This window comes from Tyto alba, unplaced genomic scaffold (genome assembly GCF_018691265.1).
Source record: "Tyto alba isolate M040663 unplaced genomic scaffold, T.alba_DEE_v4.0 Super-Scaffold_23, whole genome shotgun sequence".
In the NCBI taxonomy this organism is placed as follows: domain Eukaryota; kingdom Metazoa; phylum Chordata; class Aves; order Strigiformes; family Tytonidae; genus Tyto; species Tyto alba.
Window position 1 is genome coordinate 16,981,908 of NW_024881297.1, and position 17,803 is coordinate 16,999,710.

General features: G+C 35.0%; 1 protein-coding gene across 2 annotated transcripts in view; it reads right to left on the reverse strand.

Annotated features, from left to right (window-relative positions):
• The window catches only part of INTU (inturned planar cell polarity protein), a 52,894-nt gene that overhangs the window by 3,093 nt on the left and 31,998 nt on the right, over positions 1–17,803 (reverse strand). For both annotated transcript variants that reach the window (XM_042797151.1, XM_042797150.1), the window contains exons 6-14: positions 15,808–15,897; positions 15,137–15,214; positions 14,175–14,364; positions 8,849–8,902; positions 7,397–7,459; positions 6,126–6,347; positions 5,263–5,685; positions 4,630–4,727; positions 3,783–3,972 (exon numbers count right to left, since the gene is read on the reverse strand). In XM_042797151.1, coding sequence (XP_042653085.1) covers positions 3,783–3,972; positions 4,630–4,727; positions 5,263–5,685; positions 6,126–6,347; positions 7,397–7,459; positions 8,849–8,902; positions 14,175–14,364; positions 15,137–15,214; positions 15,808–15,897 — 1,408 coding nt within the window. The remainder of the gene's footprint in view (positions 1–3,782; positions 3,973–4,629; positions 4,728–5,262; positions 5,686–6,125; positions 6,348–7,396; positions 7,460–8,848; positions 8,903–14,174; positions 14,365–15,136; positions 15,215–15,807; positions 15,898–17,803) is intronic.

The window sequence follows — 17,803 nt, forward strand, 5'->3', positions numbered from 1 at the left end:
GCTTTCAAAAAGCCAGACTTAAAACTAACTGGCTTGCGTGATTCTTTTCTCCAGAGTTTTGTTACTTTGGCATCAACGGGCTTTCCCATTGTTACACAATTTGGAGGTAGAGACACATGCTCCCTATTTTGATTTTTTTTTCCCTTCTAGCTGAACACTATTTCTTGTAATAAAAACATCTGAGACAATGCAGTTTCTTTAAAGAAGTGTGTTACAACAGCTAAAGCTCTCATCTTTCTTTCTCTGCGTTCCTCCCTAATTAAGAACTGTGACAGTACAAGTCTATTGAATAACCTTGACCAGGCACAAATTTATTTCTGTAAGTAAACTGTTGAAGCACTTTGCTTTGAGCTGTTCTTGCTCTTACTCAGTATGAGTGCATAAGACATATAGAAAACAAAGACATTTTCATGTTTCATTAAGTTTTCAGGGCTATGTTTTATACAGAGCTTTTGAATAAACCTTGCCAAAGTTCCAGTTGTTTCTAACTGGACTCCTGGTACCTGCTTGGTGAGGATCAAACTGAATGCACAAAACCTACTTCTCTGTCTTTGCCCTGTCTTGGTGCTCAACAGTCCTTGGAGTCCAATAAAGCCATGGTATCTTTCACCATAAATGCGATGGGAAAAACACCAGAATGGACATGGAGGAATTTTGAAAGGGTTTTTCACCAGTTTAACTCTTCTCCCACTGAAGTCAAAGGAAGTTGATTACTCTTTTGTAAATGTCTATGCAATAATGAAAAAAACAAGCTTTAGATCTTTTTTTTTTTTTCTTTTTGGAGCATGAGAGGTGAGATGAGATTATGGAAACAGGAGTGGAAATCACTTTGAAACAAATCTGTCTTAAGAGAGTTGCTAAGCCATGGCACCTCTGGATCTGCCAGTGAGACTTCTGTTCCCATCAGTTGCTTCAAAGGTGAAAGAAAAGGTTTTCCTGAAAAAAGATTTCAAGGAACTTCTGTCTGCCATACGCAGAAGCAGAAACCACATCTTTCAGTCTGCCTACAATACTGAAGATGTGGGGGCTGAAGATCTAGAAGAGAAAAGATGGTCAAAACATCACAACTACCTCAATCTCTCAAAAATGGTAAAGAAAAAGTGAAATGCACCTTAGCATTTGAGAAACAAAATGGCCAATATTTGCCTGAGAAAATGTCTTAAATTTCCCTAAACATGCTTTGGATTAAATTCATAAAGCATATTCTAAATTACTGTTAGTTCACAGGGTGGAAGAAATTTCACAATAGACGACTTAACTCTTCCTGTATCTTTCCTTTGTACATGAGATTGTTTCAAACCCTGTTCTTGCCAATACTGCTACTGAAAAACACTGAAAGAATATGTTAATACTCAGTTTAATAATCTTCCCTACCAAAAAATGGCATTTTTATCACTGAATTTCTAAGCTGACATTTGTTTATATTGTGTATATTTAGCACTTTGCTATTCATACTGAAAATACTCAATAAAAACTATGTATTAAGAGGGAATATTTGATAGAACTATGAGGGTCTGTACTTTCCTATGTATTAAAACTTGTTCCTTTCTGATTTTATTTAAAAGTATGAAAATACTAAGATGATGAAGAAAATGAGGCCAGGGCTGCTTATTACATACAGTGACATATATTTTAGGGTTTCAGACTACACTTGTTATTTTTGTTCAATCTGAAATTTATTCAAAATTCCTGTACATTTCTAATTGATGTTAAATTGTGAATTTTCAGTTCCCAAAACCAGAGGGAAAATGGATCACTTTACAATAATTTTGCATTATTGGTGCAATTCTCCGAATTTTAAACTGTAACAATATTTAGCTGATGTCAAAGAAAAAGCAGTACAATAGTACATTTCTATATTTGACTTTTTTGTCATGCACTATGAACAAGGAAAACTTCTATTCATTCTCTTACATTTTCCTCATGCCATAATGCAGTCTGCCAATTTTAGCACTAATTGTTGAAGCCAACGTGCAAAAACTACCCCAAATTTCTCTAAAAGAGAAACTTTGTTCTGCAGTACATGTTCATCGATGATTTCTGATTTTCAGAGCAGAACGAACCCAGCTGCTGCTTACTATACGCATGTCTGAAGAAGACAGGAAAGCATGTGCTGAGATAGCTGTGGCCAAAGCAGAAATTTTGACTTTCAAGCGTGAGTTTTTCCCGTTTTATGTGCTACACCTAATGGTTGAGTGATTTCTTTATTCAGTTCTTTTGGTTTAAACTATAAATTGCCTATTTAACAGCTGTAACCAAAGGCAATTTGCTGATAAGAAATATTTGTGTACTCTGCTTGCTCTTGGGTTTCTACATCTCCCAACAGAAGTGCCCAAAATGCATGACTCATTGCCAAAGTCCTACTCAATCAAACCCTAGTGCCACATGAAGTTGACAGAACAATCAACCAAATTAACCTATTTTTCTAACACTTAAAAATTCCTAGATGATTTACAAGGCACATTGGTCTAACCAGAAGTGATGACTTTGGTAACTTCAAGAAAACATTAAGAAAAATTATACTATTTGCAAACTGCGTTCATCCAATTTGTACTGTTATTTCCCATTTCTCATTTAATTCACTTGGACTGTCACTTTACGATCTAAAAAATGCAACTGATAGACAGTATTCCACTTAGGTTTATAGTTAATTATTTCTCTTTTCCAAAAAGACTAAACAGGTCACAAAATCAGCAGTGATGAATGTTATCCTAATTTGGTTCATGTCAGTAAAAATCAACTGCACAATCAGCAAACCAGACTTTTAACAAACGAAAGCGTGCACTGAACACAAAGTGTCTGATCTTTATGGAGTATCTCATAAATTGATTCTTATACCCATTGTTAGATTTCTGCATTACTACTACCATCTTACTCCAGATGGATCATTTGGAGTAGACAGAAATTTTTAATCAAACACAAGGCAGTACAGTTGCTGACATGAGATCTGTCCATTTCTAAGTCTAATCTAAATACAAAGTACCCACATAAATCTCTGGCAGCTGAGATCAGGCTTCAGCCCAAGCCTGGAGCAAGGCTTGAACTGGTATCTTCGTAAGGGAAAAAACCTTACCTATTCTGGCATCCCACCTAATGTAAAAATCCACGAGATTTGGCAGCATAAATAAGAGCAATCGATTGTTATAGCCAGTCTTCTTTGAGACCATGTGAACAAACGATTACAGACGTTAGTGGATGGCAAATGTATAAGCAATCTTGGATATCACAGAGACTAAAGGCACTAAAAATGAACAACCCCCTCATTGCCAGAGGCCCTCCAGGTCATTGCTCAGACACACTGACAGCACAGCAAGGGGGGACTGCACTGTCACTGCTCGTATGGAAAAAAAAAAAAAAAGGCCTAAATTTCCTTTTGCTGCCAATGTGAAATCCCCTCCGAGCATTAAAATGGTTAAAACCCCACTCTTTTGCTACTTAGAGTTCTTGAACCCAGTGTATGAAACTAAGCTGAGTTACAAACAAGAGTCCTAATATGAAACAGAGTAAGAAAATACAAATATGAAACAGAATAAGAAAATACTGGAGACATGGAGTATTTATTTTGAGGGCATTCCTGGTGGAAAAGAGAGCCGTAATTGCATGCATACTTGGTCAGATGGTCAAAGAACCTGACCATAACAGTAAAAATACCCAGAGCTCTGAAAACAACCACACATGCAAATAGAGCTGCTTAGTGAACTGTTTAAATAATGAAGTGAAAACAGTCTTGAAATACTGAGTTGAGAATGTAAAGAGAAAAACAGAAAACAAAGTTTCCGTACTTCTTTCCTCATGGACTGCTGAAAAACGGAACGAATTGAAAGACAGCAGCGATAGAAATTCTCAATTAACTGCGGGTGGATGGAGCCACCGAGTCGTGCTACTTCTTTGTGAGTTGGAGTAATAAAGATTCCTTGCATCGTTTCCAAAGATAGATAGTGGAAGAGGGTATTCTCAGGACCAGATGTCAACCTTAGAAAACAGAAGAATTCATTTAAGAAATTTCAGTTAAACCATATATACTTTTGTTTATTAAGACATTTTTTTTTGTGATAACTACAACAGAGTACAAAAATGGATACAGACATTCAAAAGATGTCTTTTTCTGCACCAAGGGCATCTTGCTAATTTGTCCTGTTTATTGAAAAAGAAACAAAACCCCAAAAACTATGGTACTAGTTAGGTATTGCACTTGTGTTCTCAGAAATTCTCACCAAAAAAAGAAAACGGAAAGGGAAGATTTCTTTAGAGCTTAAAACAAGACACCAGAGCAAACTGTGCTGTCACAGGCAACTAGTGGCAACTGGGAAGATCATGGTTTCTCTGTCCTCGGTACACCTACCCAGAGATACCAGGGACACACGAGGTGTATGTGTGTTCCAAAACCTCTTTTATTTGAACTTCCAAGGCCACATGTGGGATGTGCATACATTCTACCGACGTGCTGTTGAGAAACAGTCATCTCTTCTAATTAAGCTCTCCATTTGAGAGCTTCACTTTTGAGAATCCTCACATAGAGTTTTGGTTAGAATAAAATTATGCAGGAACTTCTGTGATCTGTGCACATTCAAAAAACTGATCCAAGTATGGCCTTAAAAATTAAATACTTAATAAAAAATATTTCCTTACTTGACAGCATTAAGAAGTTCTGTATCTTTCTCTGAAAGGTTCTTTTTGAGGTTTCCTGAATGAAAAGGATTTGGTAGGGCATGTTTTTTTCTAGTGGCCTGAAAAACAAGCAGATTGATGAACCAACAGAGAAAACACAGCTAACAAAAGAATAGCATCAAACCAACAGATCACCTACTTAGAAGAAAATAATGTAGCATTTGTTTAAAAGGACCAAACAGTTGCATCAACCTATATAAATGTATTTTATAGCCTATTTTAAATTGGCTTAGAAGCAGTTGTACAACTGTACAGCAATTTATTCTGATAACTTATGTTTACACCATTATTATTTTGAGGATATTCTCCAATTATTTCTGCTGATTCCAATGCAGCTGTGCCCACTTTAGTCATGTGAAAAAAACAAATATTTGCAAGCAATGATAAAATTAAAAAATGTGGTGGCTCTGAGGCTGACCCAGAGCTTCCCAGGGCAACAGAACTATTTTCTACTCAATTCAGGGGCTCTTAGATTTATTCTTTTACAGTATGCTTTTTTTGAAAAAAAGTTACTTGAGTGAGTTTTTCAAAGAACTGCCACATCCCCCAAGCCCACCAGAACCTTATCAATTCTTGTTGTCTTTGTGCTCAGACCTGATCCACTACAGATTGTGGATTACTGCTTTCATCTTCCGCAGGACCTTCGTTACCGTGGTCAGGTCCTCCACTGCTTCTTGTAGGGCTTGGCTTACGTGTCATTACAGAAGAGTCACCAAACAGGGTCCTTTTGCTTGTTGGAGTGGCTACTGATTTGGAAGTATTTTGTAGCTTGCTTAGGATGGGTGAGGTGGTCAAGCTCTCCAGTTTATCCCGTGTTGCAGGAAGGAACCAGTCAGCACAAGATAAAGGTGGAATGGAAGGAGAATCTAGCCTTTCCTCTATGCTGGCATCTATTCCTTCCAGTTGAAGTATAGTTGCTTTGACCTGATCTACATATATACAGTCTGGTCCTGGATTCCCAATAGCTTTTGATGCACAGCCTCCTGCCTCTAGCAGGACACACAGCATAAAGTGTCTCTGTAAACATGGAGAAAGCAACATTAGCCTTTGGCTTAATATACAGTATGTGCTGTATTATATTTATATCTCATCTAATACTTGGGCAAAACACAGCACTATATTTAACACTCCATCCTCATCTCCAAAGGGGTTACTTATTTTTTTCTAATCAAGTCATATCCAAGGAGATCTTTCTGTTATCATGTTATTTCAGTTAATCATGCAAACATAAAAGCTAGCATTTACAAACTCATTAGTTGTTTGCTTTAAAAAAAGTCCACATTTTAACAAACCCAAAATGAGCTGTCTGAAAATGCAAGATCATGAAAGTAAAAGCATTTTCAAATGAAGTGAAAAGGTATAAAAATAATAATAATATATACTTAAACTTGCAAGCTTTACTAACATATAAAAAATGCTACTCTCTGAGAATGGGCATACTACAAATGTTAACTTACCAAGCCAACTATCAGTAAAAAGTATCTTGCTTCAGGTTCCCTGTATCCTGTAAAACTTGAAACTTCACATGGCTGGATATGATGATGTGGAAATACTTCCCGCCATATGACTAACTGACCAATCTTCTGTTCTGCTGCCAAGGGTAACAGACAATAGTGCCGACAATATAAACCTATATCAATAAGATCTTCCTTTGGCAAGTGATTACCAATCAAGTAACCCTTAATTAAACACAGAAAAGGAAGTGTATTCAGTGAGAAATACAACACCACAACTTATCACTTAAGAGTACTTTTCATATAGAGATATCCATACTCCACATGCATTGAGATTGCAAATTTTTTTTTTGGTATACAGTTATACAACAGGTAACACTGAGCTTTTGCACCACATCTGAAGAATTACAATACTGAAATACAAACAAAAAATCAAAAACCAAAAAATATAAACAAACCATCAGCATATATGCAAGTTAGCAAAGATGAGCTGGGAAAAGCATGGCTCTAACAGCTTGCAGAACCGCTACAGAGTTAAGGTGCTTTAATTCTCATTTAATTGAGAAAATACTGAACTTTCACTGGAATTAATAAAATGTCCAAAAGAGATACACAGTACAACAGCGTTTCTAGCACTAAGCGCTGTCATGGTAGATACTGTGCAGTTTCGTTTGTGCTAACAGTTTAGCCTCCTATCACTACCAGCATAAAGAACAATTGCATGATAGGACCCTTGAAAAGTAAGTTTCCTTAAAGCAAAGGCTGCTACCTTCTTCTTTTTACTGCTGAACACACTGTCTACATTTAATAAATATAAATAAATTTATAAATGAGGCCAAAGTGAAAAAAATCTGTCAATCCAATTTCTCATCTTTGATTTAAAGACGGATTAAAGATAGATCACCTGTTATATTTCTTAAAAAAATGGCAATGAACAAGAAAATTCCTACTAGAATATCTCAGTCTCACTTGAATTGACGCTTATGACCTTTTTATTACCATCTCTCCCCAATCCTTGGATCATACGCTGCAAAATTCCCAGAAGACAGTTTCAAACAAGTACTTTGTTTTTACTGATTGTTTAGTACACATCACTTCCTGACATCCTTTTTTTCTGTTATGGTGTGAGTTTTAGGTCTGTTACTAGAAATACACATTTAAATGAATCATACATTTCTTTCATATTTGTGAGGTTCTGAAAAGGGTCACTCCATGACTGGGTTAGACTTACAGATGCATTTTCCCAATCTTTAGGCCTTTTTCACTAATACTACCTTGTAGAAGAGACAAGAGCCCATGATCATGTATAATCTTCTCATCTCGTAATAATCTTCAGACTATGGAAAAAAAAAAAGGTGTAATTTTTAATTCAGAATTTTTATATTATTTACCAAATGCAAGTCAACTAATTCCAGTCAATTGTAATCATTATCTTATTTAAGACTTTCAATTATGACCACTTATTATCAGCATGGCAGTTAATACTGAACAGTTAAGTAAAATACCACGCTTTAAGCCTCCACTACTGATTTTCATGTCACTAGAGTTTCCTCTAACAATTTTCAGCTCAAAATAAAGAATTTTCTGTTTAGTTCTTATCTGTCCTAAACTATTTTTGTTAGGATATGCTAATTCTCAGAGTTCTTAATAACAAAGTAGTTGAAATGTAACCACTGACACCAGAGGCCCTCCTAGAGTAAAACTTTCAAGTCAAAGCATTTTTTTTCCAGTATTTGGCATTTCACCCAAAATATACCAAATCATTGATCTTTTAATCTAGATGTCCAGAGCTCTCAGATTCCTAACACTGTCTTTAGGTGGATACAGTATATTTTAAATAAAGTGAGTGCAATCAATTTCTGTGCAATAAACTACAACTTATAAACATTTCTTTCTGTAAATAACGATCCAGGTTGTTTAGTAGAATGATGCTTTGTTTTCTATTCTTTTGCAAAATGGACTATATGTCTGCCTACCTTGTATTTTAGGTTTTAAGAGTCATTACGTCTCTTTTGTAATTAAGAACGCGTATGCCCCAAATTGTTATGCTAAATATGTGATCAAAGAAGTTATCTTTATGCTCAATTATCATATACATAGAAAGTGTACAATTTTAAAATAACTGTTCTGGAACGTGTGTTTAAGAAAGCTCTTTCATGAGAAAGTAAAATTGAAATTTCAATAGGTATAACACCTCACTGTGCTATACAGTGCAGTGAAGAGCATGCACAGCAAGTAATAGTAAAGTAATTTACTATCTTCTCCATTAACAGTATTAAAAATATGCAAAACTTGTAATTGCTTTCTGTAAACTGGAAAATTAAGTTCTCAGTGCTACATAGAAGTTTTTAGATTTATTCACAATTGCTTGGGAAGGAAACAGTTATCTATATGAAAAAAGAAATGTAACAACAATCAGCTGTGTTGAAATTAGAGTGTCCTTGTAGACATCCCATGGACTTAAATTATAGTATAGCATGGGTTTTCAGTGTCTAATCCTATTGGATTATAATACAGTTATACTGTTAACTATGGGAGAAATTAAAGATAATGGGTAAAATCGAGCTATCTTAGAACAAGAATAACACAGTATACATTTGCTTTGACTCCCACTTGATTAAAAAAAAAGTAGATGAGCTTGGAATTAGTGCTTTTTTCAACTACTGAATATGACACCAAGGCAATGAGACACTGTGTAATGCAAACAACAAAAATAAAATGTTTACCAGCTCTGCAAAGTCAGCTGCTTCCAGATCACTCAGTGCTGTGTCAATTTCCATCTGAAATATTTAAACACTACATTTTAATAGAGATTTCCAACACATTAACTTACAATAATAGCATTGTTCACTCTATCTTGCTAGTCTCAGAAGATTAGGATTCACAAGTACAATGTGAATGGATAAAAAATTTGTACATACTTTTCAGTAGTAATATCAATTATCAAGAACACCTCAATTCATCAGATTAAAGAAAAATCCTTCTTAATTGTTGTGCATTTCCCTCTTCTTTGAAACTGCAGAATTTCTCTGCTTGTGTGCCTGTTGAACCCACTGTTTGGTATAAAAGAGATGTCACTCTTACTTTCAGCGTGCTTTAAAACATGAGGTCTGGAGACTACCCCTTGAAGGCTAGAGACAACCCTGAAATCTGGCAAGCTATTGCATCCAGCTGAGTTATTAGAAAAATCTTTTCCACAATGGATTTAGTTTTTGTCTGTATGGAAATTGCCAAAACTTTCTCACACATTATCTTTGTTCTACTGAAACAGCTTTAAGCTTGCTTATTTCTCTAACTGTTGGTTAATGTAAGTTTTACTAAAAATACTTTCCTTTAAAGAACATGAAACTAGCCACTGACGTTCATGACAAATGTGCTACTTAATGAAAAGAACCTAAAACTAAACTTACAAATTTCTTGGACGGTATTAACAGGCTGCCTTTAATTGAAATACAGCCAGTTTTTCAAACAGAGAAATGTCAGCGAGGCAGTTGGCAGTCGACAACTAGCCAGTCTCTCAGCTTTTCCCCAGCTAAAACTTGAATGGCTTTCTGCCCAACAGAGAACTGATACTTTTTAGTTTTATATTCTTAATAGACTATAAAGATCTTCACCAAAACTTCACTGGAAATTTCATCTTCTGCAACAACAATTTTTTCTCGAAAATGTAGATGATCTAAGACAATTTTGGAAAGTGATGTCTAGATCATAAATATAAACTACTTTGTTTCCTAAATCCCTTTAAAACCTACATTTTACAAGAAACAGTCTGCAGGCAAAAGTAGAGAACAAAGTGTAATAGAATCTGTACAGAAACTTGAGAGAAAGAAAAAAGAAAGGAGAAATAAGGAGAAGAAAAAAGATAAAAGAAGAAAAAATAAGAGTATGGAGGATAAAAAAAAAAATTGATCACCAAATAGTGCAAGAGAAAAAAGTCTTAATTTCCTGGATAGGAAGAAAATGTGCAAAACCAGTTAGAGGTGCACTAAGTTGCATGTATTAGGTTGCTGACTGACCACATTCAACAGCTACATGTTGCATAAAGATTCTGTTCCCTCCAGTTATGGAGCATGGACTTTACAAGTGAGTGGATGCATGTGTTACAGGACTATATGCACACGTCTACATTTTTCACCTGGATAGTAGATTTAGTTCTGGAATTATGACATAGAAGAAACTTTTCTGAGACACTCTATAAATATGTACTTCTGTGGCTAAAATATATATAAGAGGGTTTTCGTAAATACATATTATAAAAGCAGTAGCCTGACTAAAACAGTTGCAGAGTGGCCTCAAGTACATTTAGCAAAAATGTATCTAGACACACACTATGGGGCAAGGTGGAGAGAACTAAATCATTATCTGTCTGCTACTAAAGATAAAGGAGAGGACAATTCATATTATGGAGAAAAGAGAAGGCCACACCAGCAAACAGAAATCTGTTTGGCAACGAACAGCACTGACTGACTGACGCAGAGCCTGCAATGTTCAAGGCAACTTCTGTTACTGAATAGTAGTAGCAATCCTGAAATAATTCAGCAAACCCTGTCGGTAGTAAAGTTGAGAGACTCACCACATCATCCCTTCCCCTCCAAACACACTTCTATGAAAATTGCACGAGGTCTTATTAGACATAAAAATCAGAAAAGCAGGAAGGTCCTAGTTGATATTATCCTCAGATAAAGACCGTATAAATTAAAGAATATGCCACTGCAGAAGCAAGGTAATTTTGAACATCTAAACTCAGCCCTTTTGCATGACCATTCCGAGAAGCAGTTTGAGCTTTCTGTCTGTCGTACAGCCTCTTTACTTTCAGTGAGTACAGTGCTCATTTCTTTTGTTGTTGCTGATAAAATAAGATTGGATAATGGAGTTTATGGTCATTTCAGATTAGAATCATTGTCTAATAATTAGAACTAGCCTTAACTATGTTATCTACAAGCTTACAAATATTTTGGGTCTATGAATTAAAGAAAACTCTAACTTCAAAATTTCCCAGCTGTTTCATTTGCATTAAATCATGGCTGATGCTCATTAAAAAACAAACTCTACTATGACAAGACTAACATATTCTAAACATCATTCCATCTTAATAATCTTTTTTTTCCCCTGTGAGATTTTGTAAAAACTGCCACACATATATGGATTCAAATATGATATGCAAACAACTCTTCACATAATATGGAAGATAACTTCCTAGTTGTGGAGTTGAAAGTATTTTAAAATCACAAAGGCAAAACTGAATCCTAGATTCACTAATGTTCAAGAGGATGGAAAATGAAAATGCAGTGAATCTCTCTTTCATCCTTGTCAGTCCCTGAAGTGAAATGACTGATAATCTAAGAGGTCCACTGTGCCTTACTACAATGCCTGGTATCTACCACTTCTTGAATGAAGGACAATATAGAAAATATTACCAAATTGCAATTTAAGTGTATGCACTGTATGGAAAGTTACCTTCTCAACTGGAATCATAGATATTGGAGTTTTTGTATTATATGTCAAATAATTGCTGTAAAGAGAAAAAGAGGTCTAATTGTACATTATGTCTATCTCATTAAAGGCCAGCAGATTTAAACAGTAATTAGCTACTTAGTCATATGCTTAGTTCCTTGAATGAGACTGGATTTCATTAAATACCTGCAGTGTAAATATTCTCTATTTGAGCTCGTCCTTTCACTTTGGGTTCTCTGCATAGTTAATGCAGATGAAGCCACAGGAGTCCTAAGGCATGATTTAGCTAATACTGAGGTAAACAGATAAAATCGAGCAGTTAAACTACTATTAAAATGTCAGATTTCCCCCATTAAATAATAGGAAGAGTTCAGGATTAGCACCTCAGCTGTAGTCATTTATATCATAGCTCTAAAAAAAAAGTGAGATGGATGCTACCTCAAGTCACTACAAATTCAATAAAGTGAAGAAGCTTCATTTTGCCTCATTCGAAACCTTATTTTGCTATAAGGCTAAAAGCCTAATTAGGAAAAAAACTCACCGCTCTATAGGATTAAAATAAGAAACATTACTAAAACTTACAAGAGAATAACAGCTATTAATACTGATGGGACTACACACATTAGAATGAAAAAAAAAAAAGCCAGGAGAGAGCCAGGGTACTTACAATATCTTCAGCCCTGCTTAAATTTTTGCTTTAGTGCTCTACAAAATAATGTCTTGTGTATACTTTATTTACCCAAGTGGACTGTACCGTCTTCCAAGAATAGAGCTTTCATTTAAGAAAACAGAGAAAATGGTGGAGGGGGAAAAGAAAAAAAGAAAGAAAAGAAAAGGAGAGCTTTCATCTACTCTCTGCCACTTAAAAGTCCCAGAAGGTCTTTGTGAACAGAAACTTAAAAGCAATCACTTCATGGTCATCATGTCTTGAAAGTACACATCCATTTCTGTACTTCCAGTGTAACTGAAAACAAAATAGCAAACTGCACCTAGCAAGACCCAGTTATCTACACCTGAACCTACTCTTAGATCAAAACATGTTCTAGCAACACTTTACATGGAACACATAATCCTTAGGCAGAGATGCTAAATCACTTGATAATAAACTGTAACAGGAAAACAGAAAAAAACCTGTAAACTACAAGCCCTTTGAAGGAATAAGGGAAGTCTTCTCGTTTGTTTCTAAACAGATGCATACACAGCATTGTTATTAAAGAATATATTTGACACCATAATTAACAAAAAAATATCCCCAGGGACTTAAAAAAAAAAAAAAAAAAAAAAGAGAGAGACTGAAAGATGATTTGGATACACAGCGGAAAAAAAAATACAAGAAAAACCACTTACTTCAGAGGAACTTTCTGTACATATGACACAATTATCAGCTTTCGTCCTAAATGTAATTTCACAGAAGTTTTCCCCTACATTCTCTGAAGACTGTATCCTGTTCACTTTGCAGAACTTACTACAGTGATAAAAGGTATTATAATAAGCTTGTATACAAACTACTGTACAACACAGCTAGGACTTGCCTATCTACACAAGCCAAACTATGCCAGAACTGTGTTACAGAATCTGCCATCCAGTAAGACAAAGTTTTTCTAGTTGCCACTGTTGTTGCAGACTTCATTTTGCATAATTCAATCTGAATTAAATTTTTATTTTGTGCAAGTCAAATGAATATGTAATTCCAAATAACAGCATAAATTTCTGAATAAATGAAACATGCGTTGGTCTCACAACTCCACTGCTGAATACTCAATGGGATTGTTTTCTCTTGCACAAAAATTGTTACAAGTGTTTCAAATTGGAGAAATATCACCTTTTTGTATTTTGGTCTGATAACATCAGTTCTATAGTGTAGATGAAAAAACACTTCCGAGAATACTTGTCAGGAATGATGCATCACACATATATAAAATCTATTATTTTTATTTTAAGAATATTACTTTACTAATAGTTATCCTAATGATCCCTATTTTAACTTTTTAAAGTCACAAAAATGAATTGTAAGACTGAAAGCTATAATGCTATTTACTGTGATCTAGCTTTTGCCTTACTACTGCATCAAGCACAACTCAATTTCTAATTGGGAGGTAACCAGACACAGTGAAATGGTGCAGAAAAGCTGTACCTGTATGGTGTCAAATAAATGATGTATGGATATTTATTGTGATTCTGCAACAGTCATTTATAACTGTCTTAAATTACAAGTTATGCATGAGCCTCTGAAGTATTTTCTACCTGGAAAAACACTTAAATAGTCAAAATCAAGCATAAAGCTACATACCGAGGGCTGCTTATGCTAATTGTTAGAGATGCACGTGTATGTATATATTTTAAACAAAATTCAATTCCTTTGTCATCATGTTCTCTTTCTAGATAACTCTAAAGTCACCACACTACACTGATAGTAACAATCTGTTTCCTGTGGGAATGATTATGTAGTTCCAAACTTAAAGGATTCTTCAGGAAAATGGTTGGTCTGGAATGGGCAAAGCACTTACATAAATTACACAATAACAGCAGAAGACACCTCGATCAATTTTCTGGTCTCTCGTATACGAGTTTTTCTAAAGAGACCTGAAAATTACTTACCTTGGTTTCCTGAGGCAATGTCAGCCAGCGCAGACCTGGGAGACTGTCTAAGAATAATGCGCTGCAGGTCTCATAGTGGTGAGCACTGGGGCTGGCATTTGACTTGAGTCTTGCAGGCTGAAGTGCACGCTGGAAGAACAGGTTGAAAAAATGGTCCAGGCGAGAAACATTTTCCACCTGGCAAAAAGCGCTGAACAAACATGAACTCCAAGTTAGAATAACATCAAGAAACTTGTAGCTTGTTTATATAACGCTCTGTGCTATAAAAGTCTCTTTACAGCATGATATTACATTTGGATTTTTTTTTTTAATTTTATTTTAAACATTAAAAAACCCAGTAGGCTAATATCCAGGCAGTATCTACAAACAAATTAAAAACTAAAGCAGTGTAGTATTATAGTTGATATCTTAGAGCAACCGAAGATGAGACAACGAACAGCTTCATCCTTTTGGCAATTAAGATTATTCTTTTTCTTTCTCTATGGCATACACACATTAACCCTGGATTAAATGCAAGCATACAAATAACCTAACTAAAATTGCCAAGGTAGGCTACAGTCAGACTGAAAATTTTCTGGGTGATTTCCAAATGCAGAGAAGACAGTCACTCTGCCAAATAAAGTTGAGGAGTCTGGAGTGTTTATTAAAAATATAACATCCATTCATATGTACATTTTACAGACAGTGCTTTAACACAGAGGGTAACATCTGCAGAGTGCTGTTGACATCCACAGTGACTTGGATTATGAGAATGATTTAACCTAATGAAGGACTAAGCTTTCTGAAGTAACAAAGACTATTTAACAGGAGTCTTACTAGTGTAAGACTGAAACAAAAAGGCAAGAACATAAATTCAAAGAAATTCCATGTAAACATTAAAACTAATTCTACTAGCTGTCTTTTTCAATGAGCATCAATGAAAAATTAGTGAGTGAAAATAAAATACTTTTGAAAGAACTCACCGGTCTAAAGAACTGTACATAAATTTCAAGGTGCTGACAACATCTTCAATCATGTTCCTCAGCTGAGGAAGTGGCACACTAAAAAATAGGAATACAAACATACAACTATGCTTACAACTTCTTTACTATGAATAAGCATGGGTATCTTCTGAAGAGCTCTATTCTTAACTAGTGATACGGTGCAAACAGGTAATTCTTCATTGGACTGTATGAGAGATTTCCCTTGAGCGACTTGCTTGTGGTGAGACAAACAGTAGTAAAGCTGGGGGGGGGACAGACGGGACACAGGACGCACACACACGGAGAAAGTTCTCCTAGAACACATTAATATGTGGTATCACTGCTGTTATTCAGTAGCCTCTATTCAGGACTTGACTTCAGCAAACACTGAAAATTCCTGTTTTCCAGCCTACATGTATTTCTGAGATCTACCAGAACCTTATGTCCTTTAGCGGAAATGAAAAAGAAACTGTAACAATAGATACATAAAAGATGTGAAGCAAGTCAATCAAAAAAGTGGAACAACAGCTACAGCAATGAGTTACAGTAAAAAGAATACATTGTAAGCCCTCCCTTTTCTGCTCTTTTGCTAGAAGAGTACAATTTGAGGGCACATCATAGGAAACAAAATAAAATTAAAAGGAAATCAAAGCATTTTATTTGAAACTCACTTTTCTTCAGGAAGGCCAATTACAAGCAACTTGTCAGATTCCTTCCAGTAAACAACTTGAACCAGTTTCCCGCATAAGAAAAGGGAGGAACTAGAAAAATTAAGCCAGAAGTACTTCTGTTAGCACTGTGAAGTTACGAAAAAAACACCTTATAAGCCAGAATGATTCCTATGTACTTCATCTGCAAAGTTTTATGCTCTCATATAATCACATGCATACAACTGGACTAAGTAATTATATTATTACAGAACTCAAAGGCTTCAATTTCTATGCCAAACAGATCACACCAGTAGTAACAGTGTTTTCAAGTATCCAAATATAAAGGATGAACAACCACTGCTGAAGTGCCACAGTCATCTTCTGAATGATTCAGATGCACTTTAAAGGTCTTCCTGCCTAGTTTTTTACACAACCAACTTAGAAAATGAATGCCATTTCAGATCACAGTAAGGCTACCAGAGGTGCTAATGAAGGTTCTGAACACAGTAGTCACACACAAAATCATTTAAAAAGACTCCATAAATGTTTTGAAAACAAGCCCAAGAGGTATTTGAACATACTACCTGAGTGATAAACATCAGCTTGTCTCCTTGTATAGAAAATTGCTCTGTGAAGCTCAGCAATCCCAGAAAGACACAGAGAATTTTCATTTGAACCAGAGTGGATTAGAACATGAAACAGAATCAGACCCCATGTTCTAATTAGCAGTAAACCACACATTACACACCAGATTATCAGATTAAATGTACTGGTTGCTGCTAAAATCATGGTCTGTAAATACCTCGAACACTAAATTTAGAGCAAAACCTTTAACTTATAGCAAAAACTTTCTTACTGTCATGTTAGAAATAACAGTTATTGTGCTGCAAAGTTAAAAAAGGGTAATTTTAGTTTAAGCATGAAAGATTCAATAATTTAATTTTTAGAATATGGCTCCATGGTTAACTTGTTTCACTGATTCACTCATACTATAAAATTGATGGTACTGAATAATACAATAGTGTCATGTAATTAGTTAAAAAAATACCTTAGCATTTCCACAGGTCACCAGAAAATTTTTATCCTTCATGTAACCAAAAATGCTTTCCAAACTAAACAAGTTATGTATTTATAATGCAATTAACTACAAAGAAATAAACATCTCCATCCCAAAAGAGACACAATACATGTGCAGACACATTAATCATAATTTACTCTTCTGACAGAAGAAGTTTCATAGGAAAACTGGGGTTTATCTATTACATTTTTTGAAGAGATGAGAGTCTGCAGAGACCAGCAGAAGTGCTTTTATATTTTTAGAACTCAAAAATGGGAAATTGAGAACCTTAACAGGAAAGATGTTATTTATGTTATCATGGATTTCTGTATTGTTTTTCTGGTAATACCATAGGTATAAATCATCAAACAATGGATTGATTTGTCTTCTGGATGTGTTTGAAAATCTGGACATGTCCAAAATGCTTCTATATGGAAGAATTTCCATTAATAATGCATAACCATTTAAGAGGAGTTAACATACCTCAGTGCTAATTAATGTGGCACTGCATTAAAACACTGGTATATGCAAAAGATCAGAAGCCCGTATTTGATACTTGCTGCTAAAGGAGTCAATCCACATTCCTACTGATCACTAAATCAGTAACATGACTTTCACTAAATTATTAACTAGAAAGTTATAAGCATAGTTAAAGCACAGTGTTAAAACTCCTTACTCAAAATAGCAGGATACCAACAAGTCTGAGAAAAAAATATTAAAATAAATGAATGTAAACAAAAGAAATTAACCAGTATTAATTTTTTTTTGTAAGCAAAAATAATCAAAAGCATTTCAAGAACTCCATTTAAGGAAAAAATTATCAGTGGAAAACCCAACTTAAATATATTAAACAGGCTTTTTGCCTTTTGAGGAACGCATTATTGCAAATGCTGTTCACTACTGCACTACTGCTTGCCCTCTACATTCTCGGGCCTGAAATCCCACTTATATTTGGCTTTT